General features: G+C 44.5%; 1 protein-coding gene across 1 annotated transcript; it reads left to right on the top strand.

Moving 5' to 3' along the window:
- Nucleotides 1–34: 34 nt before the first annotated feature.
- On the top strand, nucleotides 35–27,771 carry LOC134217895 (midasin). Its single transcript, XM_062696731.1, has 6 exons — nucleotides 35–229; nucleotides 289–545; nucleotides 756–7,255; nucleotides 17,506–26,557; nucleotides 26,624–27,407; nucleotides 27,475–27,771. The coding sequence occupies exons 1-6, from the start codon at nucleotides 137–139 to the stop codon at nucleotides 27,655–27,657; spliced, it is 16,869 nt and encodes a 5,622-aa protein (XP_062552715.1). The 5' UTR covers nucleotides 35–136; the 3' UTR covers nucleotides 27,658–27,771.

The raw sequence follows: 27,771 nt of genomic DNA, 5'->3' as shown, positions 1-27,771 counted from the left end.
TTACGCACCAATTCGTCCTGCTCACATTATTCAGTGCGGTTGTGTCTCGTGTGTGCTTACCGTGAAAAGTTGTGATTTCTGTGAAAGTTCGCTCCGAATCGATTGAAAATCTAGTGCTAGACCGTCTCCCGTCTCAATGGAGGTAGACTGTGATGGGATTCGGCGAAGTTTGTCCCGATTGCGGGAGAAATACGGCTGCCAACAGGTGGACTCATTTTTAAGGTTATCCGTAAGTGACGAGAAAGCATGCTTTGCGACGAAATTTGATGTTCTTTTTTCGGATTAAAGAAAATAGCTTCGCCGGATTTGGATCGGTTGGTGGTCGTTTTGGGACAACTACTAGAGGATCCGAAATATACAGAGGCAATCGCCGATGAATTTGGAAGTATTTTGCTGCTGATTGTCGCTAGCGCATTCGACGACGGGGAATACGAAGATGCGAAAACACGGAAGAAGGAAAGCAATACAAAAACAACGGATCGTGGTTACCGGCGAAAGTGTGTAGCGCTTTCGAAGTTGGTTAGTCGCTGTCCGGATGTGCTGAGGTAAGTCGGCAATAGTAATTTATTGAGTTTTCATAGGACAGAAATGCAAATAGTAACGTATCTACCTAATTCTGAAGGATTAGTAGTAATTGACTAATTTTAAAGATAATGTCGAACAGTACTAATAAATAAATAACAATGACAGTAAATAAATTACAAATTACTAATTTCCCTAATTACTATCCACTTAAAAACATTTTTGTATTTCAGATTCAGTATTCATTACTTCTGTCGCAACCCCGCTCCTTTTGGAACGGACGATGTTTTCAATTACACACCGACGCCGAAGCAACAAAAGTTCGAACGCGAGGTAATATCGGAGCTGGAGCTGGTGCAATGTTGCTATCGGTTCCTTGCGGCCGACCCAGTTTACTTCCGATCGGTTTGGAGTTGGTCGGACTTTTTCCAGCAGTATGGTGCGACGAAAGGATGCAGCCGAACGCGGTTCTACTACAATCGGATTTTGGCACTGGTCAGTTGCATGACGCAGAGTCAAATAAATCAGCTGGACGAACAGTTGCCACCAGAGGAACTGGTTCGGGAGCAGTTAGAATGCTTGGAAAGTGTACTACCAGAGGGATCCGCATTGGTGGAGCAAGAGATCAAGACTGGAAACAAAATTAGATGGCATTTTCGAAGCAACCTAGTCACGAACGTTGGTGACGTGATGTTGCCTATATTCGATGCCGCGAATTGTGATTTTTATCGTGGGCAGGAAAACGAACCGAACGATTTGGTTGTGGTGGATTCCACGCGATTGAATGTGAGAAGCTTAGCGCTTGGCGTTTCTTCCGGGAAAGCTATTTGTCTATCCGGGCCTGTCGGTTGTGGAAAGACCTCTCTGGTAGAGTATTTGGCGAGAAAGACAGGCCGAATTGGTCCTAAGGGAGAGGAAGTAGATCGTCGTGCGAAACCAACTCTCAAGGAAAAAACCAAGAAGCGCAAATCGGGAAGAATTGAAGAGGAACTGGAAGTGAACATGCAGAAACTGAAGCAGGAGGCACCCACAAATGGCTTCCTCAGGATTCAACTGGGAGATCAGACCGACAGTAAGATGCTGCTGGGTCAGTATAGATGCACTGATACTCCTGGGGAGTTTGTGTGGCAACCAGGCGTACTAACGCAGGCCGTTATGAACGGATATTGGCTACTGTTGGAGGATTTGGATTCGGCAACGCAGGACGTGTGTACGGTTCTTACTAATCTGCTGGAAAATAATTATTTGAGTGTTCCTGGGTTCCGAGATTGTCTTCGGATTGAACCCGGCTTCCAATTGTTCCTAACGCTTCGTACTCAGAAATCTGGGACTAGCTCTGCACATAATACGTACACTTTGTTGGAAAAGTATCTGTACACTGTGAATGTGCTGCCGTTGTCGCGGTCAGAACTTTGTTCGATCATTTGCACCAATTTTCCGCGACTGAAAACTGTCGCCAGTAGGATAGTGGACATCTATCTGACGTTCTCCAGCGGCTGTCATTCGATCGAGAGTGACGAAATCAGTGAAAACATGAACATACTGGAGGAAGAGCGCGACAAACCGACGAAGACCATTGATCTGGACGGGGATGATGTTCTACCAAGGTTCCAATACGACAACATTTCGCTGAACAATTTGCCGACCTCGGGCAGATTGGTATCGACTCGGGATTTGATCAAACTTTGCCGTAGATCGGATCCCAGCTTCTCGGTCACCAGTACGGAGTGCGCTTACTTTGTGTTTCAAAACGCGGTGGACATCTTCTGCTCACATCTCCCAGCTGGTGATGGCAAACGTAATTTGATCGTTAGCATTGGAGGAAAGATCGGTATCAACAAGAGTCGTTGTGATCACTTGTACGAGGATTACAAGCCAGACGTAAACGTGGCCGCTACGGAAGAAATTAAGATCGGAAGAGTTAATATGAAACGAAATTTGAGAGGAACACTCGAGAATGAAAACGACGAAAATGATCGTAATTTTATCCATAAAAAGATTAAACTGGATAAGAACGCTTCGTCGGTGGTGAAGACCCGGGATTTCAAACTCCAAAACAAGGCCCCTACGTTTTCCTTCACTAGACCGGCATCTTGTCTTTTGGAGCGAATAGCCGTTTCGGTAGCACAGAACGAACCTATTTTGTTGGTTGGTGAAACCGGCGTCGGTAAGACCAGCTCCATCCAATATTTGGCCTATCAGACACACCACAAGTTGGTCGTCGTCAACATGAACAATCAGTCGGACGTTTCCGATCTGATCGGGGGCTTCAAACCGGTTGATTTGAGCTACGTCGTCACCCCTCTTCGCTACGAGTTTGAGATGCTGTTCAACAAAACATTCAACGCTCAGAAGAATGAAAAATTCCTCACCAATGTGAGCATTTGCTACAATAGAGGCGAGTACAATGTGCTCGTGAAGTTGATGCTCAAGATCGTCGAGAAGGTCTTTACCCGCCAGCAAGACGAGCAACTACGTCTAGAGAAAGTCTACGAGAAATGGTCAGCCCTGCAACAGAAACTTCAAAAGCTAGATTCTCAGTTGCGCAATTCGGTCAACGTTTCGTTCGCCTTCATACCCGGATCATTGGTCAACTGTATCCGCAATGGAGATTGGGTTTTGTTAGACGAAATCAATTTGGCATCCACCGAGACGCTGGAATGTCTGTCAACCATTTTGGAGCCTGACGGCTCCATCATTCTGCTTGAAAGGGGAGACTTCGTACCGGTCAAGCGTCATCCAGACTTTCGCATCTTTTCCTGCATGAATCCAAACACCGATGTCGGGAAAAAAGATCTGCCAGTGGGCATTCGCAATCGCTTCACCGAGTTCTTTGTCGACGAACTGGTGGCCGAAAACGATCTGCTGATTCTGGTCAACGATTATCTCAGTAGCACTGGCATTCAAAAAGTACGCATCCTCAACACAGTCAAACTATACCGAAGGTTGCGATCGCTCTCCCAGTTGGAGCTAAATGACGGCCTCGGAAACAAGCCGGTCTTCTCACTGCGAACCCTTTGTCGGGCGTTGAGCATCTGCGCCAAAAATCTCTGCGGCTCAATCGAACGCAATCTGTACGAAAGTTTCTGCCTCAGCTTCCTCACCCAACTGGATCTCAGGTCGCACAAAATAGTCCTCACGTACATCCAGAAAACTCTACTAAATGACACGCAGCAAGCCATCTCGCAGCAGATTCCTCGCCCTCCATCTGGGGAACAACTGAACTTCGAAGGATATTGGATAGAGCAGGGTCCCAACGAAGTACAGGAGTGCGAAAGTTATATCCTGACGGACAGCGTGCGGAATAATCTGCGCGATCTCGCACGAATCATCTCCATCGGAAAACTTCCCGTGCTGCTACAGGGACCTACCTCCGCAGGAAAGACCAGTCTGATCGAGTACGTTGCCAAACGCAGTGGCAATGTGTGCCTTCGGATCAACAACCACGAGCACACCGACCTGCAGGAGTACATAGGAACCTACGTAGCCGACGTAACCGGAAAATTAACGTTCAAAGAAGGTGTTCTGGTCGAGGCTATGCGAAATGGCTTCTGGATAATTCTGGACGAACTGAATCTTGCTCCGAGCGACATTCTGGAAGCGTTGAATCGAGTGTTGGACGACAACCGGGAACTGTTCATTCCGGAAACGCAGGTCTTGGTGAAGGCTCACCCCAATTTCATGTTGTTCGCTACTCAGAATCCCCCAGGGCTGTACGGAGGCCGAAAAATGCTCTCAAGGGCTTTCAAGAATCGATTCGTGGAGTTGCACTTTTCCGAGATCCCCAGAGACGAGCTAGAGGTCATTCTGGAGAAGAGATGCCTCATTCCAAAGTCCTACTCCCAGAAGATGGTCAAAGTTATGTCGGAACTGCAAATGAATCGTCGTAGCACGGCCAAGCAAAACTTCACCCTGCGTGATCTATTTCGGTGGGGCAACCGATACACTTTTGCCGACAAAGCCCTGCTGTCGGATACCAGTTACGATTGGAATCAACATTTGATTGACGAGGGATATCTGGTTCTGTCGTCGAAGGTTCGCAACATGTACGAAACTAAAATCATCGAAGAAGCGCTCTACACCCATTTCCGCAAGCGTGTTGCTGAGGAGAATTTGTTCAGTCTGAAGAAGGGAACTTCCATGGTCACTCGTGGCATTCTGGAGCAGCTGGAGAACCAAACCGTTTACGAGAACATAGTTTGGACGTTCGATATGCGACGGATGGCCGTACTCACGGCCAAAGCACTGGAGTTCAACGAACCTGTCCTGCTGGTTGGCCCCACCGGTTGCGGAAAAACCACTATCTGCCAAATTTTGGCCACACTCCGAGGACGCAATCTTCGGATTTTGAACTGTCACATGCATACGGAGGGGGCCGACTTCCTTGGAGGGCTGAGACCTTTCCGCGAGTCAGACGATTCAACGTTAAAAGAAGACAAGCAGCAGCTGTTCGAGTGGTCCGACGGTCCGCTAGTTCTTTCCATGAACGAAGGTGGCTTCTTCTTAGCGGATGAGATATCGTTGGCGGAGGACTCAGTATTGGAGCGCTTGAATTGCGTGTTGGAACCGGAGCGAAAGCTTTTGCTAGCGGAAAAGGGTGGTGTCTCAGCAGATTCTTCAGAGTTTGTCATTACGGCAGCGAATGGTTTCCAGTTTTTGGCAACTATGAATCCTGGCGGAGACTTTGGCAAAAAGGAGCTTTCACCAGCGTTAAGAAATCGTTTGACGGAAATCTGGTGTCGAGCAACTGATTCGAAAGAAGATCTTATACGAATTGCTGAGCATTTGTTGCGCAAAGGAATGCAGAACTGTGGTACCGATCTTCGTCAAGTAGCTGAGGTTATCATCAGCGTAGTGTTCGTTCTGAAAAACAAGGTCGACAAATTGAACTTCAGCATACGAGATGTGCTCGCCTGGGTATGCTATCTGTGTAAGAATCAAGAAAACCTGACACTAGCTGAGTCGCTGATCTACGGGTTGGAAACCGTCTTCCTGGATGCGCTGGAGATGTTACCATACGAGACGTTCGAAGAAATTCTTGCTCTACGCAAGGAAATTCTCTCCGTTCTACATCTTCTAATCAAACAGCACTTAATGATCAAGCAGTTTGAGCTTAAACCCGGCACTGTGGTACAATCAGATAACACAACATTCGGCATCTCCCCATTCTTCATCGATCTAAATCCCGAACAACGCGATCGACAAACCGAGTTCCTGTTCAGCGCTCCGACTACTCAGAATAACCTCTTCCGGTTGCTTTCCGCTCTCAGTCTCGATAAAGCAATCCTTCTGGAAGGACCTCCGGGTGTTGGCAAAACCTCGCTAGTAGAAAACCTGGCTCGTGCTACCGGATTCTCCATCGTTCGCATAAACCTGTGCGAACATACCGATCTGGCAGACTTGTTCGGAACCGATCTTCCAGCTGACGATCGCTCGTTGGAGATAACTGATGGCGAAGATCACCCATCCCAAAATGGGACCAAACTGGGATCGTTCGTGTGGCGCGATGGACCTCTGCTGGCGGCATTGAAAGCGAAAAATACTTGGATCCTATTAGATGAGCTCAATTTGGCGCCGCAAAGTGTGCTGGAAGGTTTGAACGCAATTCTCGATCATCGTGGCGAAGTGTTCATCGCCGAACTGAACAAGACTTTCAAGCTGGGCACGAAGACACGCATCTTTGCAGCGCAAAATCCCCTGCGACAGGGTGGTGGTAGAAAAGGTCTACCCCAATCGTTTCTGAATCGTTTCACCAAAGTGTTTTTGAGGAAACTTGAACAAAGTGATCTGCTACATGTCGTAGATGGAAAGTACAAGAAGAAATTCGAGAAAATCGGTGAAGAATTGATTGTCGATTTAGGCAGACGACTAGGAGGCGATGTGAGCTTTTTTGATGTTTTGAAATCGCCCGAAGATCAATCTATCAAGTTCGATCTTTCCCAGCGAATGGTTATATTCTCTGAAACTCTCGAAACCGGAATCGCCAACTTGGAATTCGGCTATAAGGGCGGTCCCTTCGAGGCAAATCTCCGCGATATTCTACGCTGGTGCGAGTTGCTCTGCAACACCAAAACAGGATTCTTCCGCAAGAAGTTCGTGAATCGAGATGACACATACTACAACTTTCTATTGGTGCTGTTCGAGAAAATGAAACTTGTCTACTACCAGAGGATGCGAACTGCTGTCGATAAGGCTTACATCCTGTCTGCGTTCGGCCGAATATTTGGGTGCGACGCCTTCGAGTTGGAGCAGCGATCGCAAGATATCGGAATCTACTGGACCGATGACAAGCTCTATTTGGGTGACTTGATTCTAGAGAAAAACAACCGATCAGACGAAAGAAATCCGATGGCGTCCAAGACGCAGAACAGTTTCCCACTGCTCCTGGCGAGTCAGGTGGAGACGTTGAAGAACGTGGCGGAGTGTGTTCAGTTGGAGAAACCGGTAATTTTGTGCGGTCCAAGTGACTGCGGAAAAACCAAAATCATCAACCTGTTGACGACACTGGGCAACAAGTTTTGCAACGTGGATACGATCGATGACTCGGTGACGGGGAGTTTCCAGCAGTTCGATTTCAACCGGCACTTGGAGGAAATTTCGACCACTGTGGAAGCGGTGGTGATGGACGCGGTGAAGGATGGGGCGTTAAGTCGGACCACAGAAGGCAGGAGTGGCATGTTGAAAATGATGGCCGTTTGGGAGAAGTACACTCGGTTGAATGATGGAAAAATGGGTGAGTAATTCAATCATATTTTATGTTATGCATTTTCCATATATTTTATATGTTATTGATAATACATATATTTTACAATATGTATTTATTTTTATGTGCGCTATTGTACGAGGATTCTGTTAAGTGTGATGTCTACAATTATTTGTCAAGTTTTCTGGCTTTCGAAATTAGATGTTTTTAGTAACCTTTGGCGGATCAAGGTGATTGTACGGCATTTCGCGGCAAAACATTTCCGCGGTTTCTGTGTTGAACTTAATTAATAATTAAAAAAACACACTAATAAAGATTTAATAAAAAAAATTCCGCGGTTAACCATTTTGAGGTGTGTTACATATTTTAAAGGAAGCAAAATAACACACTTCGCCTTATACCGGGCAAATCAGACATTTAAAGTAGGCAAAACATCAGATTTCACCTTATACCGTGCAAATACGAATATTAAAGAAGGCAAAACATCATATTTTATCTTACACCAGGCAAATGCTGATTTCAAAAGAAATCAAAACAGCGCATTTGCCTTATACCGGACAGATGTCAACATTTAAAGAAGGCAAAACAAGAAACTTTCAAAGAAGGCGAGAGATGAAAATTGAAAAGTAAGAAGTTTGTGGTGAGATATAGGATAGAAAGAAAAAGGAAAAAAATGAGAGAAAGAATACGGAAGAAGAACGAAGAAAAGGGAAAGAATAAAGAACAAGGAAAAAGGAACAGAAAAATATAAGGATGAAGGAAGACAACAACTAAGGATGAATGAAAAAGAAGAAAGGTAAAAACAAAGAAAAAAGTTTGAGGAAGTTGGAAGAAAGAAGGGAGGAGGAAGAAGGAAGAAGAAAGAAGATAGAAAAAAGGAAGAAGAAGGAAGTAAGAAGAAGGATGACGGGGATAGGAAGAGTGCAGGAGAAAAAATGAAGGAGGGTATGTTCCGTCTAGGACGGAAGTGCGAGAACATTCTAGAATTCCGAAGCTCATGTGAGATTTGTGCTGGTGAACATTTCAACTACCAGTGCTCGCTATGGAATAACTCACGACAGCACAGCGAGCCAAGAAGATACGCTCCATCGGATTCTGCTTCAATTGTCTACGTAAAGGCCATCTCTAATCTACTCTAATCCGAATGAACACTTCTTCTTCTGCCTCGTCGCTCTCGACTGTAATTTAACCTGTAACCACGACCTGTTCCTGCAGCAGAACACCGGGGTCCAAAACAGTGTTGTTGCTAACCGCCGTAGTTCACGCTTGCGATAAGGAGGGTCAACCGCATCCTAGTCGAATACTACTAGACAGTGGCTCGCCGGAAAACTTCATCACGGATAAGATGGCCAACCTCCTCGGAGTTTTGAAAACCGAAAACCGACGTCCAAATCACAGGGATGAACGCACTCCGAAGTCTTGCTCGTTCCAGATTTACCGAGCTCCAAGCCTGCATCGAATTCTTGGTGACACCTAAGGTAACACAATCCATACCGTCTGCCAAGTTCGATGTGAGTTTCTGGAATCTTCCCGATGACATTATACTAGCGGATCCAAAATTCCATACTCCAGACAAGATCGATACACTCATTGGAGGAGAGCTATTCTTCGACATTTTTAAGTCCGGTCACATCGCAATAGGTCCAAATCTACCGACGCTACCTAGGATGGATTGTTAGTACATCAGGAGATTCAAGTGCACAGATTCTGGAAACTCGAAGAAATGTCAACCGCTCCCAGTCGCTCAGCCGAAGAGCAGTCTTGTGAGGACCATTTCTTGTTAACGTATAAGCGTAATTCGTCCGGAAGATTTGTAGCTTCCATTCAAACATATTTGGACCAATTTGGCGACTGTCGCGCTTTAGCACTCAAACGATTCCTGATGTTGGAAAAGTGGTTCAAGCGTGATCACAACTTACGAAGCCAATAAATTGATTTCCTTCGTGAGTATGAGTCACTTGGGCATTGCCATCAAGTTGATAAAGCCAACGACCCTCCACATTAAGCCAAGTACTACCTACCGCATCACGCAGTTCTAAGCCCTATGAAGTCTAGTAGTCTAGTACAAAATGTCGAGTGACTTTTGATGCTAGTGCTAGTTGAAGTCGGAATCTATGAAACTGTCTTTGAACGAAGTTCTACAGATAGGTCCTGTCGTACAGAGTGACTCGATCATGCTGCGCTTCCGGAAATACTCGTATGCTTTTTCCGCTGATATATAGAAAATGTATCGTCAAGTGCTCATTGCGCCACAGAACCCATCACAACCGCTAAGAGTATTGGAGCTTCTCGCTTCCTTCTCGAATCGTGAGGGAAGATTTCTACGTTGATGATGTATTATCCGGCGCCGATACGTGGGATGAGCTCAGCGATCCCAATTCAAGGCTCTGCTAGCGCGCGGTGGTTTCCAATTATACAAGTGGTGTTATTCTGAGGATTTTCTGCAACACATACCACCGCATGAACAGGAAAAACAGATGTCTTTGCATGAATATGTAGTGAACGATGTCATCAAGGTGCTAGGATTGCTTTGGGATCCCAAAGCCGACAACTTTGTTCGACAGCACATCAACCCAACCACAACTTTTGTCGCAGTCAATCACGAAACGAATCGTGTACTCTGAGGGTGCAAAACTATTTGATTCACTTGGACTATTTTCTCCGGTTATTTTAGTTGCGAAACTTTTCATCCAATAACTATGGAAAACCAAAGCCGACTGGGATGAAGTGCTTGACGGCGAAAATCAACGTAAGTAGCATTGAGTATTCCATTTTAAAATGTCAGACTATACTCCGATAGTACAATAGTTCTGGCATAATTGAAAAACCTCCTAGAAGCCTACAGACATTTGTAAGAAACCGTGTAGCAGAAATCCAAGCAATCACAAGTGGATACCTGTGGAATTACGTTCGATCTGAGTGCAATCCTGCCGATATCTTGTCCAGAGGCCAACTCCCGGAAGCATTGAGTCAAAATTCCCTCTGGTGGAATGGACCTTCGTTCTTAACCCAGCCAGAACAGCCAATCGAACCATACGACATTCCTGACAGTGAGCTACCTGAAATGAAGACGATTGTTGCTGTTTCAACGCAAAGCTCATACCGTAAAATTCAACGTATCACTGGATATGTTCTTCGATGCGCCGAAACCTGTAAAAAATCTGCATCTCAACGTTTGCTGCTCCCTTACCTCACTATTGTAGAGTTACCTCGGGCCAACAAAGCCGTCATGAAGGTGATTCAACATGTTCATCTAGCGGATGAAATAGAACGAGTGATATCCAACCAATCTTGCTAGCGTGCACATACAGAGCGAAGCTGATTAAGTCTTACGTTGTTGTCTTCGTCTGTATGACCACGAAAGCCATACATTTAGAGGCTGTTTCGGACCTGATTACCAGTGCTTTTTTTGGTGCAACTCAACGCCCCAGAGTTCGGTGGCCTTTGGGAGGCGTCAGTGAAATCTGCAAAAACCCACCTGAAACGTATCGTGGGAGATGCTACTCTCACGTTTGAGGAGCTTGCAACTGTCTTAGCAGAGATTAAAGCAGTACTCAATTCAAGACCGATGTTTGCCCTCTCTAACGATCCATCTGATCCTCAAGTTATCACTCCGGCACATTACATGATAGGACGCCCGCTCACAGCACCCGCCGAACCACTTGAAAACGTTAAAGTCAATCGTCTCGAACGTTAGCAATATTTGGAGCTTATGCGCGAGCACTTCTGGCGAGCTTGGACAATGGACTATCTCGCCTCACTACAGCCAAGAAAAAAGAACTTGAAAAAGATGCCAAACGTCCAACCCGGAATGATTGTTCTGGTTCATGACAAGAATCAACCACCTGTTTGTTGGAAGTTAGAAAGAATTGTTGCTGTTTATCCAGGAGAAGACACCTTGGTGAGAACCGTGGTAGTTTTCAGTAATGGTGTAGTTTAACGTCGATCGATCATCAAGATATCCATCCTTCCTATTGAAGACAACAAACCTATGATGAATGAAACCTTGAAACCTATGAAACCTTGAGCCGATAAGGCCTTAACCGGGGGGAGTATGTTCCGTCTAGGACGAAAGTGCGAGAATATTCTAGAATTTAGAAACTGAACTGCTCTACGAGTCTCTAGAACCCTATGGAATCATACGACGTGACATCGATGCAACAACAAATCATGTTGCACACGCTGAATGGAATATACACGAAATTTCTAGATTTAGCCCCAATTCGATTTAGTATAATTTATCATCCGCGAAGCGAATATAATCGATAACCGTACAAAGTGTAGTGTAGTGAAAGTGAATAAACTGAAGTAGTTCAATAGTGCAAACTGGTGTTTTTCCCAATTAATCCGAGTCTTACACCCAAGTAACACCAAGCATTACAATATTGCACAAATATCAAACACAAATCGACATGCTAAATGCTAATTGCATTAGATCTGTTTTAACGATGTGTTGTTGCATTTATTTATCAACTGTCAGACAACGATACTCTAAGGGTCTGTCTCAATTGGATAATTAAACTGAAATTAAACTTAAAAGTGACATTTCAATAATTATCGAATAACCCTGCTCGCAGAGCAAGATTACTTTTGACAGATATCGAATCATTTTCCATCGATGTTCTATTGGAATTGCTGGGTAGCACCAGCCATTCTTATAACGGGGTGATTTTTTAATTTTCGAACTGTCACTTTTAAGTTTAATTCTCCAAATGAGACAGACCCTAAATCAGCAGTACGAATGCATCGATGCATTACTGGTGCTTTATTTCAACATGCCAAAGTAATGAACCATTAATTCGGTCTTGTAATTGCTTTTTTCCACATTAAGTCAACTTTTAGGGCTGTGTTTTGCCTTTCTCGTACAACTAAGTTGTACCGAAAGGCTATCATTTCACTCCAAATTCGAACTTTTGATAGAAGTCCCGGAGACCCATAGTGTTATATACCATTCGACTCAGCTCAATGAGCTGAACAAATGTCTGTCTGTCCGTGTGTGCGTGTGTGTGTGTGCGTGTGTGTGTGCACAAAATGCCATAAAAAACATTAGTCAAATTTTCACATAGAAACTCTTAACCGATTTTCTTGCAACAAGCTGCATCCGACAGAGACTAAAACGCTGTTGATCACTATTGAATTTCATAATAATTGCAAATTGCAAAAAATAGATAATATTAAAATAGTGATGAGACATAGTCACATAGAACAATAATGTGTTATGAAAAATGCCTTGCATCTATGAATATTTTATCCGTGGCTTCCCATTAAGAGTTTCATCGTACTATAAAGATGCTCGTGTTGCACGCATTTAGGCGTAAGTATGCTCTTCGTTCAGTTTCATAGTACTATGAAATTGTCCGAAAGTCAAAATTCGAACATAGGAAATTCGAGAAACTTTTAGCAGCGCCATCTGTCGTCTACTAGTGTAAATTTTCTATCATAACATTAGACGGTGTAACTGTTTTGCCTTTCTTGTACATCATCGAGGTGTAAGCGTAAAGGCTACATTCATTACCTTTTTGCGTGAGAAAGGCGCCATCACCGCTAGGTGGATTAATCTGGGTTTTTACAAGTATATATAGCTTCATGGTTACTTGGGCAGTCCATTGACCACCTAAGAAGGGAAGCGTCTCCTAAGTTTCAAGAACATCATTCCATTCCAACGATTGGCCTATACCAGCTCCCAACAGCCAGTTTTGGGACGAAACAGGGTAGAATAATGAGGAAAGATGGACAAAGAAAGAAAAGTAAAGGAAGAATTAAAACAGAAGAAAAAAATAAGATAGCATGAAAGGGGAGAAAAAAGGAAGAAAAAAGAACGAAATGAGAAGGAATAAGACTTAGGGTCTGTCTCATTTGGAGAATTAAACTTAAAAGTGACAGTTTGAAATTTAGAAAATCACCCAGTCATAAGAATGGTTGGTGCTATTCAGCAATTCCAATAAGATATCGATGCTAAATGATTCGATATCTGTCAAAAGTAATCTTGCTCTGCGAGCAGGGTTATTCGTTAATTATTGAAATGTCACTTTTAAGTTTAATTTAAGTTTAATTCTCCAAATGAGACAGACCCTTAATTGTCTCGCTTATCACTCTATACTTCTCTCGGCTTATTTTTCTTAATTTTCACTTCTCACGTATTATTTCTTATGAGATGTGATAATTGTCTCATTCCTCTCCTTTCGCTGTGGGCTTTATGTAATTCTCATCTACAGCACCATTCGAAATCTTGTACTGCGACTGAATGAAGTCGAACGAAATACATAATGCCGCAGTTTTTTTCGAAACGAATGCAAAAACGTACGAATCGAGTGATTCGATTCGAGATGCACAATGCCACCCCTGGTCTGGCACCAGATTTGGCTTGGAGAGTGGATGAGGGTAACACCCATAATGACCATCTAGCAATTCGCTTTAAGATCAACTATGGCGTGCAACATCCGAGGTTCGGTGATGACCAATCACTTCGACAACGGTTTTCACTGCGGCCCTGGGACTGGAAGCCAACACTGAAGCTCTAAGTGGGGATGCGTTGGTAGCATGCGGCGCCACCATGCCAAGGAAAGTCTTACTGAGAAAAGACAGACGCCCGGTATACTGGTGTAGTGTCGAGATTGCGGCCTTTCTATCGACCTGACTCAAGGCTAGACGAAGGATGCAACGTACCGAGGATGAAAGAGCAGACCGCCGTGAAGTGTTTCGAGCTGCGACATCAAGAGCCGCAAAAGCGAGTGTTTCCGTGGGATTACTCATGATGGTCCAGACCAGAGGGGAATCTCCACCCCCCGAACGGTCTCCGGATAGGTTGGCGAGGATTATCGAGGTCCTCTTCCCGTCCTTAGCCACAAGTCCCCGGCCTCGTGCTCCGCAAGGCAATATGGGTGGAAATTGTGGCTCCGGTGACGAACGAAGAGTTGAGGCGCCGTCAGACGTTGCAAGCAAACCACTCGCAGCGAGCATTTTGCTCGCAGAAAGTGGCATGTCAAATATTTGCGTGTGTGACTACACTGAAAGTGATTGCATGCAAACAAATGACAACTTGCAAGCAAACGCTCGCATGCATTGTGTGACTGCAAAGCATTCAAGATTTTTTTTCTCACAGTCATCTTTTTCTCACACTCAATACATTCAAAAAAGTTTGATTTTCCGTGTATAATATTTGTGTGTGAGTGCTCAATCTGAAAACAAATAGACGTCAAATCATGGCGGGAATCGATTTCGTGTACACGCTTACATGTGACTAACGAGTAATGGGTTATAATTGGGTAAATTTCAGTAACAAAAATCGATCAACCCGAAATGAGTGTGAGTGTGAGAAAAAGAAGCGGGCAAATCACAATCTACACATAACTCTTCAAATTGGTGAAATCGGCAATATATGATACCAATATCACTGTACAGCATAAAATCATATGTCTGTCACCCAGAATCACGCTGGTATCACGATAGCACGATGATTTCCGTACCCTGCCCTGCGACCGTTGTATTGTACGAAACAGAACATAATTTGTTGTTTTGAAATGTCAAATACGCCGTTTGACATATGAAATAAAAACAATAGTGCTGTCCAATGAGCAGCTCGAAGTAGCTCGAAGTTGTTCCCGTCCTGCTCGTTCTTTTTTGTAAACAAACGGGCATGAGCGTGACAGGAACAACTTCGAGCTACTTCGAGCTGCTCATTGGACAGCACTAATAATTTGCAAGCTGACTGAGTAAAATTCGTTTTTCTGCAATTCCAGATTATTTGTCACAATTACGCTCTGAAGATGTATTCCTATTGATTTTGCCAGTTCTTGGGTTGTTTCCGGGAAAGATCTACCGTCACTTTTGCATGATATTTAATGGTTTGAGTTCTGTATCGTGTGATTTCGAACATTTTGTGCAATGATTCCATGGGTTTTAATTGGAATGAAGTCTAAGGAATGGGAAGGATGCGGGCTCTTTAATTTGCCATTAGCCAGCATCTACTGTTTAGATGGGAAGAATGTTTTGTATAGTTGTTTTGGACAAATTCAAAATTGGATCTGTAGTGTTTGGAGAGGGAGGGAGGAAAGGAGAGGAGGATCTGGTGGAGGTAAAAGTGGAGTGCAGAAATTAACGGTAGTCAGCGCGAAGTAAATAAGTGTTTGGAAAACCCAGAGTTCCGTGTCCGAATAAACCTGTTAAAGGATCTATGACCCAATTGAATCTTTCAAAATGTTCAAATGAATTAAACGATCAGTGCCGTTTGCACTGAAATCATCCCAGGTCATAGAATAGAGTGATTAACGCCCCCACAAATAATTGCCTTTCTCAATATTTGCAAGAACTCGCATATTTCTGCTAAATTACCTATACGAAGAATTGGAAACTATGACGTTTTCATATCGATGAATGAACTGCTGACGCGAATTCACAATTTATTTAAAAAATATGCCCAAATATAGTGTAATACTCATAAAAACTGTAGTAACGGTTTATGATTTCTAGATATTTTGATGAAAAATATAGTTTTGGAAAGAATCAATTTCAAAACAAGCTGTTAAATAGATACAACGGTGGAAAAAAAAGATGTGTCATCTTGTCACTGTACGCGTACAGCGTGATACGAAAATCATTGTGCGGAGATCATACGTCTGTCGATAATATAAATTGCGTTTGCTAGTACAGCACTAGCAAATGTTTCGCTCGCAAAAGTGAACATGTTTTAGGTACACTCCAACTGCAAAAATAGCAATGAAATTAGATTTTTTGGCCAGAAAACGTGTTTTTCATTTTTGTTTATATTTGCATGAGAGTAAATCTGACATTTGTTAAAAGTGAAAAGCTGCTACGTGTGACTGCAATTGCGAGTGCTCTCAGAAATCATTCGCTCGCACGAGTGATTTGCTTGCAACGTCTGATGGAGCCTTTACTCGCGGTGACCAAATCCATGGTAACGAACAAAGCTCCATAGATGCTTTGATGGAGTTCCGAACAGTGCTCTCAAGGCAGCAATCATAGCGAACCCGAACATGTTCAGGCTAGCTATGCAGAGATGCTTTGATGAGTGTAGATCCCAGATAGATGAAAAAGGCAGAAATCCGCGTTGTTGTCGAAGGCCTGGAAGCCGTCGGGCAACCATCGGCGTATAAACCAATTTGTCTTATAGACACGACGGGCAAGTTGCTAGAGAGAATCATCCTGGAACAGGCTGATACCGTATGCAGAGGCTACGGATGGAATGTCAAGCAATCAGTTCGGTTTTCGTGGTAAAGACCGCCGAGATAGCGATCCAACAGAAAAGGCGAGATATTCGATACTGTGTGTTAGAGACACGCATTCAACAGCGCAAGCTGGGATGTCATCGTACTCTCGGTACACCAGCCTGCTGGTGGGCCTGTAACGGATTTAGGAAAGCTATTTCAAGAACCGTATACTATTATACGAGCCCGATGCCGGCCAGAGAAGCGTTCCTATTATCACAGGAGTTCCACAGGGTTCAATACTGGGTCCGGTATTATGGAACCTTATGTACGATGGGGTTCTGAAGCTAATGTTCCCTACTGGTGTTAAGATCGTCGGCTTCGCCGATGACGTAACCTTGGAGGTCTACGGGGAGTCCATTCCCGAAGTAGAACTGACCAGAAGGGAGAATCAAAGTAAGTCCCACAGGAGTTGTCGCAGGGTGTGCAAGAGTGAGCACCCAAATAAGTCTCAATTTGGTGTGCTAGAGCATGAATCAAGTGGCAGGGTGAGCATCCAAGTTAGTTTTACATGGTGCGTAAAGGTTGAACATCCAAGTAAGACTCATATAGTCTGTCAAAGGGTGTGTGTCAGGGTTCCAGGATGTGTCAGAAAGAGCAACCAAGTAAGCCTCATATGGATGAGTGATGTGAGCGTAAATGAGCGGGTGCAGAAAGTACTGCATATCCGCCAGAAGTAATGCTGGGAGGCAATGCCTGGAAGAAATAATGGGCGAAGCCCACGGAAGTTTAGTCGGCATTACTTTCACTGGTCGAGTCCGACACTCCAGTACACTTCCGTGTGGTAATTTGGCAAGCTTACAACTAAATGCATTCCACCACGTAAAAAACAAATCGCACAGAAATTGAAAATTAAAATGTTCGATCGCTAGCATCTCTTTTAGTAATCGCTCAAACAAAGGTGCGCCGCATTGCACGAAATTCCTTTATCTCAAAACATATAGAAACGATAGCCTTATTGCTTTTTTGTCTATGACCACTTGCATCAGTTCATTATAATAATTTAGAATAAGCTCCAAAAGTTCAAAAAATTAAAATTGATTTTATTCTTTTCAGCCTTTACCACACAAAACGTCCAGTCAGAGGAGCTAGTCTTGTTTCGAAAGCGTCTCACCGCTTTGCAAGACGTCATTGCGCTACTAAAAGATCAAAAAGCTTCAAATGCCGATCACGCCCTCCTTGGATCCATGAGCTCCATTCTGCAAGTATTGTTCAACGTTTCCAAGCACGCTGAAACCCTCAACACTGGGGGTCACTTCGAGTGGGTCGACTCCAAAGTCGTCAAATCCCTCAAACACGGTCAGTATATTTGCCTGGAGCACGTCAATTTGTGTTCCTCGGCCATTCTGGATCGTTTGAATCCGATCTTTGAACCGGATGGGAGCTTGCTGATTTCGGAGAAGGGTGTCGACGGTAACAACGAGTCGGAGCTGATTCGGAAGCATGCCAACTTTCGAGCGTTCCTGACGTTGGATCCCAAGAATGGAGAGATTTCGCGAGCCATGCGGAATCGTTGCGTGGAGCTGGCGATTCACAAGGAAACTTACGTCGATGATGATTTGAAGCGGTTGGTGTACGAGAGTGGAGTTCGGTACAATTGGCTGATCGATGCGATCTTAGATATCCACAAGGGCGTCAAGAAAATATCGGAGTTCAATCAATTTGGTATTGCGCACATAGCGAAATTCGGCTATCTGGTTGCCCAAAACCAAAGAATGGGTATGGCAGAGAACAAATGCTTAATGATCAGTGCTTTGGAGGTCTACGTGCGATCGTCTAACACAGATCTGCTGGGATACGGGTTGGACTTCTATCGGAACGCATTGAAGGAGGCCATCAAGGAAGAAATCAGCAAGTCCGTTGTGACACCGAACTTAGTCAACTATGAGAACATCGTGCTGAGATCCAATCAGCTAACAAGCCTTCAGCTTGTCAAACTTCAAGCGGAACCTCTCTTTTGTGTCCTGAGGTGTCATCTGAATGGGTTTGCGGATCTCCCGGGAGCTTTGAAGCACATTGCTGGAGCATTCCGCGATCAAGCGGAAATCAACTTGACTGATCTTAAATATCTGCTCTACTTTCTGTATGAGGCATGCAGTTTCAAGGACGCGAATGTTCGTCGAATCTATTTCGCTGAATCGCTTATGTCACTCCAAAAAGTGGAACCCAAGAAGGAGATGGCACTTGCCACTGAGAGTGGTATTATGATCGATGTTGAAATTCGAAATGACGCCGGGCATTGGAAAACTATTCCGCAGGATCTCAGTGAATATCGCGATTTGCAGCATACAAAGCGAGAAAAAGTCGATATTGATCCAGCATCGTCCGTTTCTGTGGATATTATTCTAGAACACCTAATCGAACTGAATCAACGGCTTTTCACTGCTGTTGAAAAGTTCAAAAGTGCGGACGAGACCCTTCCTTGGAATCGATCACTGATGCCAAGAATTCGAGAATATCTGGAAGATTCCAGTCCTGAACAACACCAACTGAGCGCAATGCTGCTGCTGAACACCACCTTAGCTGATATGCAGGTCACAAACGCCACCAAGTTGAGCAAGATTGATGCTCTGTCCTATTCGAAGGCAGTTTCCACGGAGATCATCAACGATACGATCGGAAACAAGTTGATCGCGCAATTGTATGATTTTCTGTCAAATTTCAAACCACTCATGGAAAAGGCACTACGGAGTATTACACTTGATCAGGACAGGTATACCAAGTTGGTTGGAGCGTATCTGTGGATAAACCGGATGATCGATCTATCCGGTCGAAAATTATTTGTAAACAAAGAAATTAATACAAAACTCGTCGATTACATCACTTTGCATTTCAAGTGGATTCAGAAACATTGTTTATCTCTGTTGGAGGATCTGAGCTCTAGTCCATTCATGGCCATCAACAACTCTTTGGAAGAGTCCATGCAAAGCTCTACGCACCCGCTTGCTGCCCACAGGAAGTTGTACGCCAAAGCATTCCTGTGCAGTTCACCGTTCTACACCGAAGAGCAGATCGCTTACTACCAACGAATGATGGAGTTCAAAGAAGGCCATCGATTGTCTCCTCGTTTGACTCGACTTTTCGACTACGACGAGTTCCTCCTCAAGGTTGCATTACTTAACCATCCGACGACGATTGATGTGAGAAGATCGCTACTGGCAAATTCCAAGCAGCATTTGTCGTTGCATTTGGAGAAACGAGAACCAGTCTCTACTTTAGATCAAACGGAATATCATCAGCTACTTGAACTGATTCGACAGTTCCAAGATGGAAGCGATGAAGACACGTCGGAACAGTTAATTGCCGCAACAAAACAACTGGAACAATATCGAAAATTTGTCACGACCTTTGAGCCACCAGAAGCATACAGTCACAAGTTTGAGGTAGAAATGATGCCGTTGTACGAATATTTCCTGTTGAAGTCTTTGGCCGGTGACTCGGAAATCAACTTCGACTACGCCACAGGTGTCCATTCTTTGAGTCTGGACTCGCTCCGCCTGTTGAAGCTTCTGGGTAGCAAGGCACATAATTCGATTCTAGAAATGAGTACGCTTCTGGATATGATCATAAAATCTGGCGTAGATCTACATGATCTTGTGCAATCCCTTCCGGTCAGCTTCTACAAGAACATTACTACCTACATTCACCAATTCCGCCGATACAGCTACGAATTCCAGTTAAACTCGTTGGCTATCAATCACGTCATCTGCTATCAGAATGAGACCGAAGCAGACTACGAAGCGCATCTGGATCAAATGGGCAATCTAACGTTGCATGGCCCCGTGCTGACCAACAACTGTTTGTCCATATTGTTGAACAACAACGGAGAACTGCGATCGACCGGGTTGGGTGAACTGCCAGAATGGCGTAAGACCCTACGAATGTTACGCGATACGATTTGGAGCAATTCAGCTGTCCTGAGCAAGGAATATGATCAGCATTCCGTTGGAGTGGAAAAAGCGGTTGGACAGGCGAGGAAACTTCTCGCGGAGTACGAATGTGTTCAGAAGTGGTACCAACAGAGTGAACGAAACGTTGACAAGGAAAAGTTTGTCCAAGACTTTGAATCATTGGTGGAACTACTCAAAAAATGGGTTCAGCAGTCCACGGATTTGAGGACGAGTGAGAATCTTCGTTCAAGTTCGGACAAGAATCTACAGTGGAGTTTAAGCTCCATTTTAAATTTGCTGTGCGGAGCGATCGAGTTGAACCTCGTAGTTTTTCTTCCGCTGCTCGACCCAGTAGAGAAGAATGCTTTGAAGAAGGCGTACACCGAGGAAGATATTCAACATTACAAAACACTAATCCAAGTGTATGACTACATGGCGATCACAATGAACTACCGCCGTCTCGGTGAAAGCACAAAACAGATGTTTGTTGATCACCTCAACTTCTTGGAAGAAAAGCGTGGCAAACTCTGCCGGAAGGTCGCTTTACGACCGTCGGACAACATCTACACCGATCTGGTCAAGGACGTCAACAACTTCCTGGTCTCCTGTTGCTACCCAGGAACTATTGTAGAGCTGTTGAACACTTCCTCGCTTTGTCTGGAATTCGAGGTAGATACGAAAAATCCGATCAAGAACTGTACGCACACCAAAGATTTTCAGTTGCGCGTTAACGAAACGGTTAAGCAAATCGAGCTGTGGATCAACATTGCCGACAAATTTGTACACCATACGCTGAATCGCTACCAAGCCTATTATCGGGACTTCTTGGAACCGCTTTGCTGCTCGATCACCACCATGAAGTATGGTTTGACCGGGCTAAAGCACTGTCTGATCATCAAGCGCGATTCGATCGCTGTTAAGACCAATGGAGTTTTCTACGATCTGGCGGAGAAGGATGCCTTGACGAAGATCGTGGAAAAGTTTGTACAATTTCCCGAGGTAAAGTCCATCGAGTTGTTCGATGAGGAAGCGAGTGGTCATAAAGTGAATGTCTATTCCATTCTCGAGAAGCTTGATCACTGTGAGCGAAGCTATTTCCGACTGTTGAAGGCCAAACTGCAGGAAGTTAAGAATGCGATTACCCTTAGAGGGGAGATCGGTGCCGAAGAATTTGTCAACTTGGATAAGATCGTTAACGTTTGTAACCAAGTGTGGCAAAAGCAGGAGAATCTGAGGCGCAAGAAACAAGCCGAAGACGATAGCCTGTATCAAACCAAGAGTCATTGTGACGAGGAAGATGAAGAGACGGTTGCGCAGCGGGAGATAGTCGATTTGTTCCCGAACTATGTGGATGAAGATTTTGCGGATTTCATTCAGAACGATACCCTGGAGCAAGTGATCAAGAAGGACACGGTGAAGAAAAATCAAAAGTTGATGGAAACGATTTCCGGAGATGATTACACGCTAATCTGCGAGAGCTTCATCTATCTGATGAGCAAATTTTCGAAATCGTACTACTACAATCCGGAAACAATCGCGGACCTTCCGGAAGTTATCGCACCCGATTTCATCAGCCCGTTCCAAACGAAGATCGCGATCGTACAACAGGTGTTGCAAAAATACAGCTCTGCTCTAAACAGCAAATTGGATGAAGGTTTCTATCCAGGCTTGAGTTTTCTGGTCGGATTGGCTCAAGAAAAGTACGAGGACATAGATTTGAAAGGATCAACTGTGGGCAAGTATAACTTCTATAAGGATTCCAACATCAGTGAGGTTGTGCAGTGCGTTGAAGTGCTGAAGAAAATAGAGGATCGTGTTAGGCAACTGTTGCAAGAATGGCCAGACCATGCCGTGCTGAAAGACATCCTCCTCATCTTGAACCGAATCTACTTGCTACCATCGACGGCCCCAATTGTTCGATTCAGTACCGGTCTGCAATTGTTGCGACAGAAAATTGACGAATGGAACTGCGTCGCCCATCGATTGAACAACCTGCGTGAACTGGAAGCAGACATTGTGGAGTTTGTGCACCGTTGGATGCGAATGGAGCTGCAATATTGGAGAGAATGCATGAGCCAAACACACGAGAACGTCCGATCCAAGGCGTACCGATATTGGTTCTTCATGTACAATCTTTTGCATGAATATCTTCAAAGCGATTCTAAGGCCAAGCTGGGAAATTTGCTGGATTATAGGAAGGTGGAACGTTGTTTCGGCGAACAGGAACTCTTAGAAGAAGAAGAGGTCGAAGAAGGTACAGTCAAAAGTGAAGACCTAATTCATGTTTTGAAGCAATTTATGGAGTCGTCTAACTATGCTGAATACACCACTCGACTACGTATTTTGAAGTCCTTCGAGCAGTATCTCATGTATTTGAACTACGAAGATAATCGCAAGAAGGAAACCGTCATTGCAGTACTGCACAATCTGCACATGTACTACGATCAATTCTCAAACGAGATTGAAGAGTTTGTTCGAACAAAACGTGCCCCGATTGAGAAAAAACTGAAGGAGTTTGTCAAAATCGAGTCCTTTAATAAGGACCTCTCATACTTCAGTATGCGTAACAATATTGCGAGGGTCCATCGGCAGCTGCACAAGTTCCTGAAAGAATTCGAAACGGAGATCCGTGCCAAGATTCTTCCCGTTTTCACGCCTAAAGATGCAACGACCGAAATCAACGACGCTGAACCACAAAAGAGCAAAAATCTTCGCTCGGAGGCCAAGATCACTTACTACATGGTGGACGTTAAAAATTTCATGGCTTCGCTGAAGCTGAAAGAAAAATATTCAATCATCGGCATAATGCAGGACCCCGCCCCCAACCAAGAACTTCTGGCAATGATCGATCGATTCTTCATAACATCGCGAACCGTTGTAAAGGAAGCAATTCTCCACGCTCCGTTCCCGGGGCTGATCTACAGTTTGGATACTTTCATGCACGACCAAATCGAATCGGTGGAGTACCTCCGTGGGCTGGAAGTTGATCGCAATCAGCCTCGGCCGAAGCAAAAATCGCAGGCCAAACAGATCCTCAACCAGAAGCGCAAAGCATTGTCCGATTTCTACAAGAGTTTGACGCAACTGGGGTTGAGTTACCGAAGCGGATTGGTGGAGAATGCGATCGAGTCCGATCCGGTTGATGTGGCGATTAAACCGTTCTCGGTAGAACTGCTCGCGCATAACAGCAAATACCGGAAGGTGGATCAGCATATTGTGTTCCTGAGCGATAAGCTGAATCTGTACTACGCAAAGTGTGTGTTCAAAATCAAGATGCTGATGAAGGTGTTGCTCCAACCTAATCCGGACATTGGAAAAATCAACCTCGAAAGAATTAAAGGATTTGCTATCGAATTGTTCCTGATTGTTCAGGATCAGCGCAAAGAAATGGAGAAATCCGTTGCGAGTGTTTGCGAACTGAGAGATCGTATCCAGGATCTCACGCAGCTGAATGGTTGCCTCGATTCGAAGAAACGCGAGTTCAACTTCGTCACATTCAAGTGCAAGATGGATAACATGCGATCATGTACGATCAAAATCAGGAGCGTCCTTGAGCAATTTTTATTGCTTTTAAGTTGTGCCCCGACTGAAGTTCCAGATGAGTTAAAATTGATGAAAGGTGCGCAGGACTTTAATCATAAAGCGATGGAACCAATTGTAAAAGAGGTCAACGACGGTTTAAAGCAAGCGATTCGACTTGCCGATGACTTGAAAAAGTACGACGATAATTATATTACCGGTGACTTCGTTCAATCAATGGACGACCGTTTCACCTGCTTGACGGCTACACTTGAGACCGTGTGCATGCAACTGAAGATTGGCACCTCGGATGAATATTCAGTGTATGCTCAACCAATCTTAAATGTTCTGAAGATCGCCAGGAACGCCATAATTTCAAACGAAGGTCCATTATCCGATAGTCAGCCAAGCGAAGAAAGTCTCAACAAAGAATTGGAGGATATCATTCACTCAATTTTGATCGCAATGCAGAACATCTACAAGAAGTACTCGGCAAAAGCACCACCACAAGAAACAACAGATCCCAAGGGTGACAGTGAAGAAACCGAAGATCACGACTCAGAATCGGAACTTCAACCCCAACATTTGAAGCAAAAGATCAACGTCGATCTGCTACAAGATCTACAAACTCTGAGCATTCGAAAAGTGGTCACCAAAATCAATAATATTCTATCTATGTTGGAACACACAAATCACTCCACACCGCAGTTTGTGGCCATGGTTCAAAAGATCACTCGACTGGTACCAATTCTGGAGCAGTTCAACCTTCTGGTTGAATACTACTTGATTCAACAGTTGGGAGCACACAAAATCAGCACCAAAATGTTGTCGGTCATGCTGACGGTGTTTACCGAACTTGGCACCAAGGGTTTCTGTGTGCCAAAAGATCTTCTGGAAGATGAACAGGAGGCAGGTGGGGAGCAGCAGGAAGGTAACCAGCAAGGCGATAAATTCGGATTCGAAGACGGTGAAGGCGAAAAAGACGTTTCAAACAAGATCGAAAGCGAAGATCAACTGGACGATGCCAAGAAACCGGGACAAGAGGACAAAAATGAAGATGAGGAAAAGGATAACAAGGAAGAGAAAGGAATTGACATGAGTGAAGACTTCGACTCCAAGCTGCAAGATGTGGATAAGCCGGAAGGTGAAGATTCAGACGAAGAAAAGGACGATGAGGAAGACGCTGATAAGCAAATGGGAGAAACCGAAGAAGGAGCGGAGAAGCTGGATGATCAAATTTGGGGTGATGATGAGGAGAAAGAGGAAGAAGAAAAAGAAGAAGACATGGAAGAGGAAGATGGAAAAGGTTCGGGTGAAGCCGATGAGCAGCATAACAACTTGGACTCCGAGAAGGATAAAGCACCCGGTGAAGAGGAGGATGGGTTGGATGCGGTTGACAAGGCAACGGATGACAAAAAGAAGGAAAAGCCTAAAGATATTGAAAATATGGATAATCAGGAAGGCGAAGAGGAGCAGGAGAATCCGCATCATAACCAGCTTGAGGAGCCACCCCAACCAGAGGACATGGACATTGATGAAGAATTCAATTTAGATAACGACAATCGACCAGAAAATCAGAAAGATGAGGAAGACAATCAGGAGAATCCTTTCGATATCGATAACATGAAGGATCAAGGAGAGGAGAAAGACGACCAGGAACCAGAATCTACGGAAGATGATCAAAAGGATGCAGAAAAGGATCAGCAGAACGAGAATGATTCGTCAGACGAGGAGCAAGACCAGGAAAATCCGGATGGTGCAGATAAACTGGATGACAATCCAGAGAATCCAGAAGGTGAAGAGGAGCAGGAGAACAAGGATGATGAAGTTCAACAAATCCCAGAAGAAAATAAGGATAACCAACAAGAAGAGGCAAATGAACCACAGCCGGAGGAAGGAGAGGATCAGCAGAAGAAAAAGGAAGATGCGCACCGCGAATCGAAGGACAAACGCTCGGAAGAAGAACGAATCGAAGCGATGCCTGATACCGAAAACAAAGGCACCAGCGATCAAGTGGCAAATGAAAAACCAGAGTCCAAGCAGGAAAATGAAATGGACGAACAAGACACCGGAGAAGATAAGGATGGGGTTGGCCAAGCCGAAAACGAAAAGTCAGAAAGTGGTCATCAAGGAATTGCAGAATCAAGAGAAACTCGTACGAAGCGCGATAAGAATGATCAGAAACAACAGCAAGAGAAGCGACGACAAGGCAATACCGATGAAGATAGAACACTGGGTGATCCCGATAAGGCTGAAAAGAAGCGTCTGAAAACCGTTGATGAGATCAACAGAGAAGAGCGTGCTAACAAGGAGGAAGACGTCGAGGAAGAAGAACCATCAGAAGAATATCAACACGTCAAGGATGCTAAGACATCGGACAAGACTACGCTGGACAACGCAACTGAGGAGCAGTCGAAGAAGACGCAACATCAGGAAAACGCCGAAGAAGATGACAAGCCTGATGATGAACCGGAAGGTACGGATGAACTTATGGATGTGGACGAGCAAAAAGAGGTACTGGAAGAAACCGACAAGCAATTGCTTGAGAGCGAAAAGAATGACAATAAAAAGGACAAACCGTCCAAAAAGGATGAACCTCAACGGGATAAGGTCGAAACGTTAGAGAACGTGGAAGTCGATGGAGAGATTGTAGAAACGGTTCGCGTGCCTCGAGGAGAAGATACTACCGCCCATACGATGTGAGTATTTCCGAAGGGCCCTTAGAATTTGACATTTACAGTGATATGATTTTATTCTATTTGCAGCATGGACATTCTGAATGACATGACCGTTCCCGAGGAACCCTCTACGACAGAAGCGTTGGAGATGCGAAAGATGGTCGAGAAGCAAAGTCTTGCCGTAAATGCCGCACAACCTGATCATGAGGACTTCGATCGGTGGCAGCATATTTCCAACAAGATGCTTCCGAATGCCCGAGAGTTATGCGAACAGCTACGTTTGATTCTTGAACCAACCAAGTGTACGCGACTCAAGGGCGACTATCGGACGGGTCGTCGCATCAATATGAAGAAAATCATTCCCTACATCGCCTCGCAGTTCCGCAAAGACAAAATCTGGCTCCGGAGGACGAAAGCGGCCCAGCGTGACTACAAGATCACCATCGCCGTCGATGATTCGAAGTCCATGGATCACAACAATTCCAAAGACCTGACGCTGCAGGCCATTTCGTTGGTTTCGCAGGCTCTGGCGTTGCTGGAAAGCGGTCGTTTAAACGTGATGTCCTTTGGTGAGTCGCCGAAAATTTTGCTGAAGCATTCCGACCAGTTCGATGGAGCCAGGTTGATCAACTCGTTGAACTTCGATCAGAACCAGAGTCGAATCGCGGAGTTCTTGGACTTTGTGAGGACCTTCAATGCCGAGGACACCTCGTCCTCGGATAATGGTGTATTTGAGAATCTGCTGCTGGTGTTGAGCGATGGTCGGAATATTTTCAGCGAAGGCGAAAAGAAGGTCAAGAATTCGGTGAAGCTTGCCCGCTTGCAGCGGATATTCATCGTGTATGTAATCATTGATAATCCAGAGAACAAGGTAAGATTAGTTCTTTTAGGCTTAGTTTGAGATCATGCGTCAATACTGATCGGAATAATCATTGCAGCACTCTATTATGGACATTCGCGTGCCCCTGTTTACCGCGGATCGCAATCAGATTGTGATGCAGTCTTACTTGGACGTGTTCCCGTTCCCGTACTATGTGATCGTGCGAGATTTAGGTCAGTTGCCGTTAGTGTTGAGTGATGCTATGAGGCAATGGTTCGAGCTTGTTAATAGCGAGCAGTAAAAAAACTTGTAAGTTCATAAAGATCATAAACGTATAATTTATAATACGTTGTTTATTGCATTTCTATAATTGTATTCTTGTAAATATATAAACAAAATGGATTATATTCCGAAA

Source organism: Armigeres subalbatus, chromosome 2 (assembly GCF_024139115.2).
Source record: "Armigeres subalbatus isolate Guangzhou_Male chromosome 2, GZ_Asu_2, whole genome shotgun sequence".
In the NCBI taxonomy this organism is placed as follows: domain Eukaryota; kingdom Metazoa; phylum Arthropoda; class Insecta; order Diptera; family Culicidae; genus Armigeres; species Armigeres subalbatus.
Note: the sequence above shows the minus strand (reverse complement) of the source record. Positions and strands in the feature narration are given on the sequence as shown.

Excerpts from the sequence above, each read along its gene's own strand:
- LOC134217895 (XM_062696731.1), top strand. The coding sequence starts at position 137 with ATGGAGGTAGACTGTGATGGGATTCGGCGAAGTTTGTCCCGATTGCGG. Across the intron at positions 26,558-26,623 it reads GATACTACCGCCCATACGAT|CATGGACATTCTGAATGACA; the intron begins GTGAGTATTTCC and ends TTCTATTTGCAG. Across the intron at positions 27,408-27,474 it reads TTGATAATCCAGAGAACAAG|CACTCTATTATGGACATTCG; the intron begins GTAAGATTAGTT and ends TAATCATTGCAG.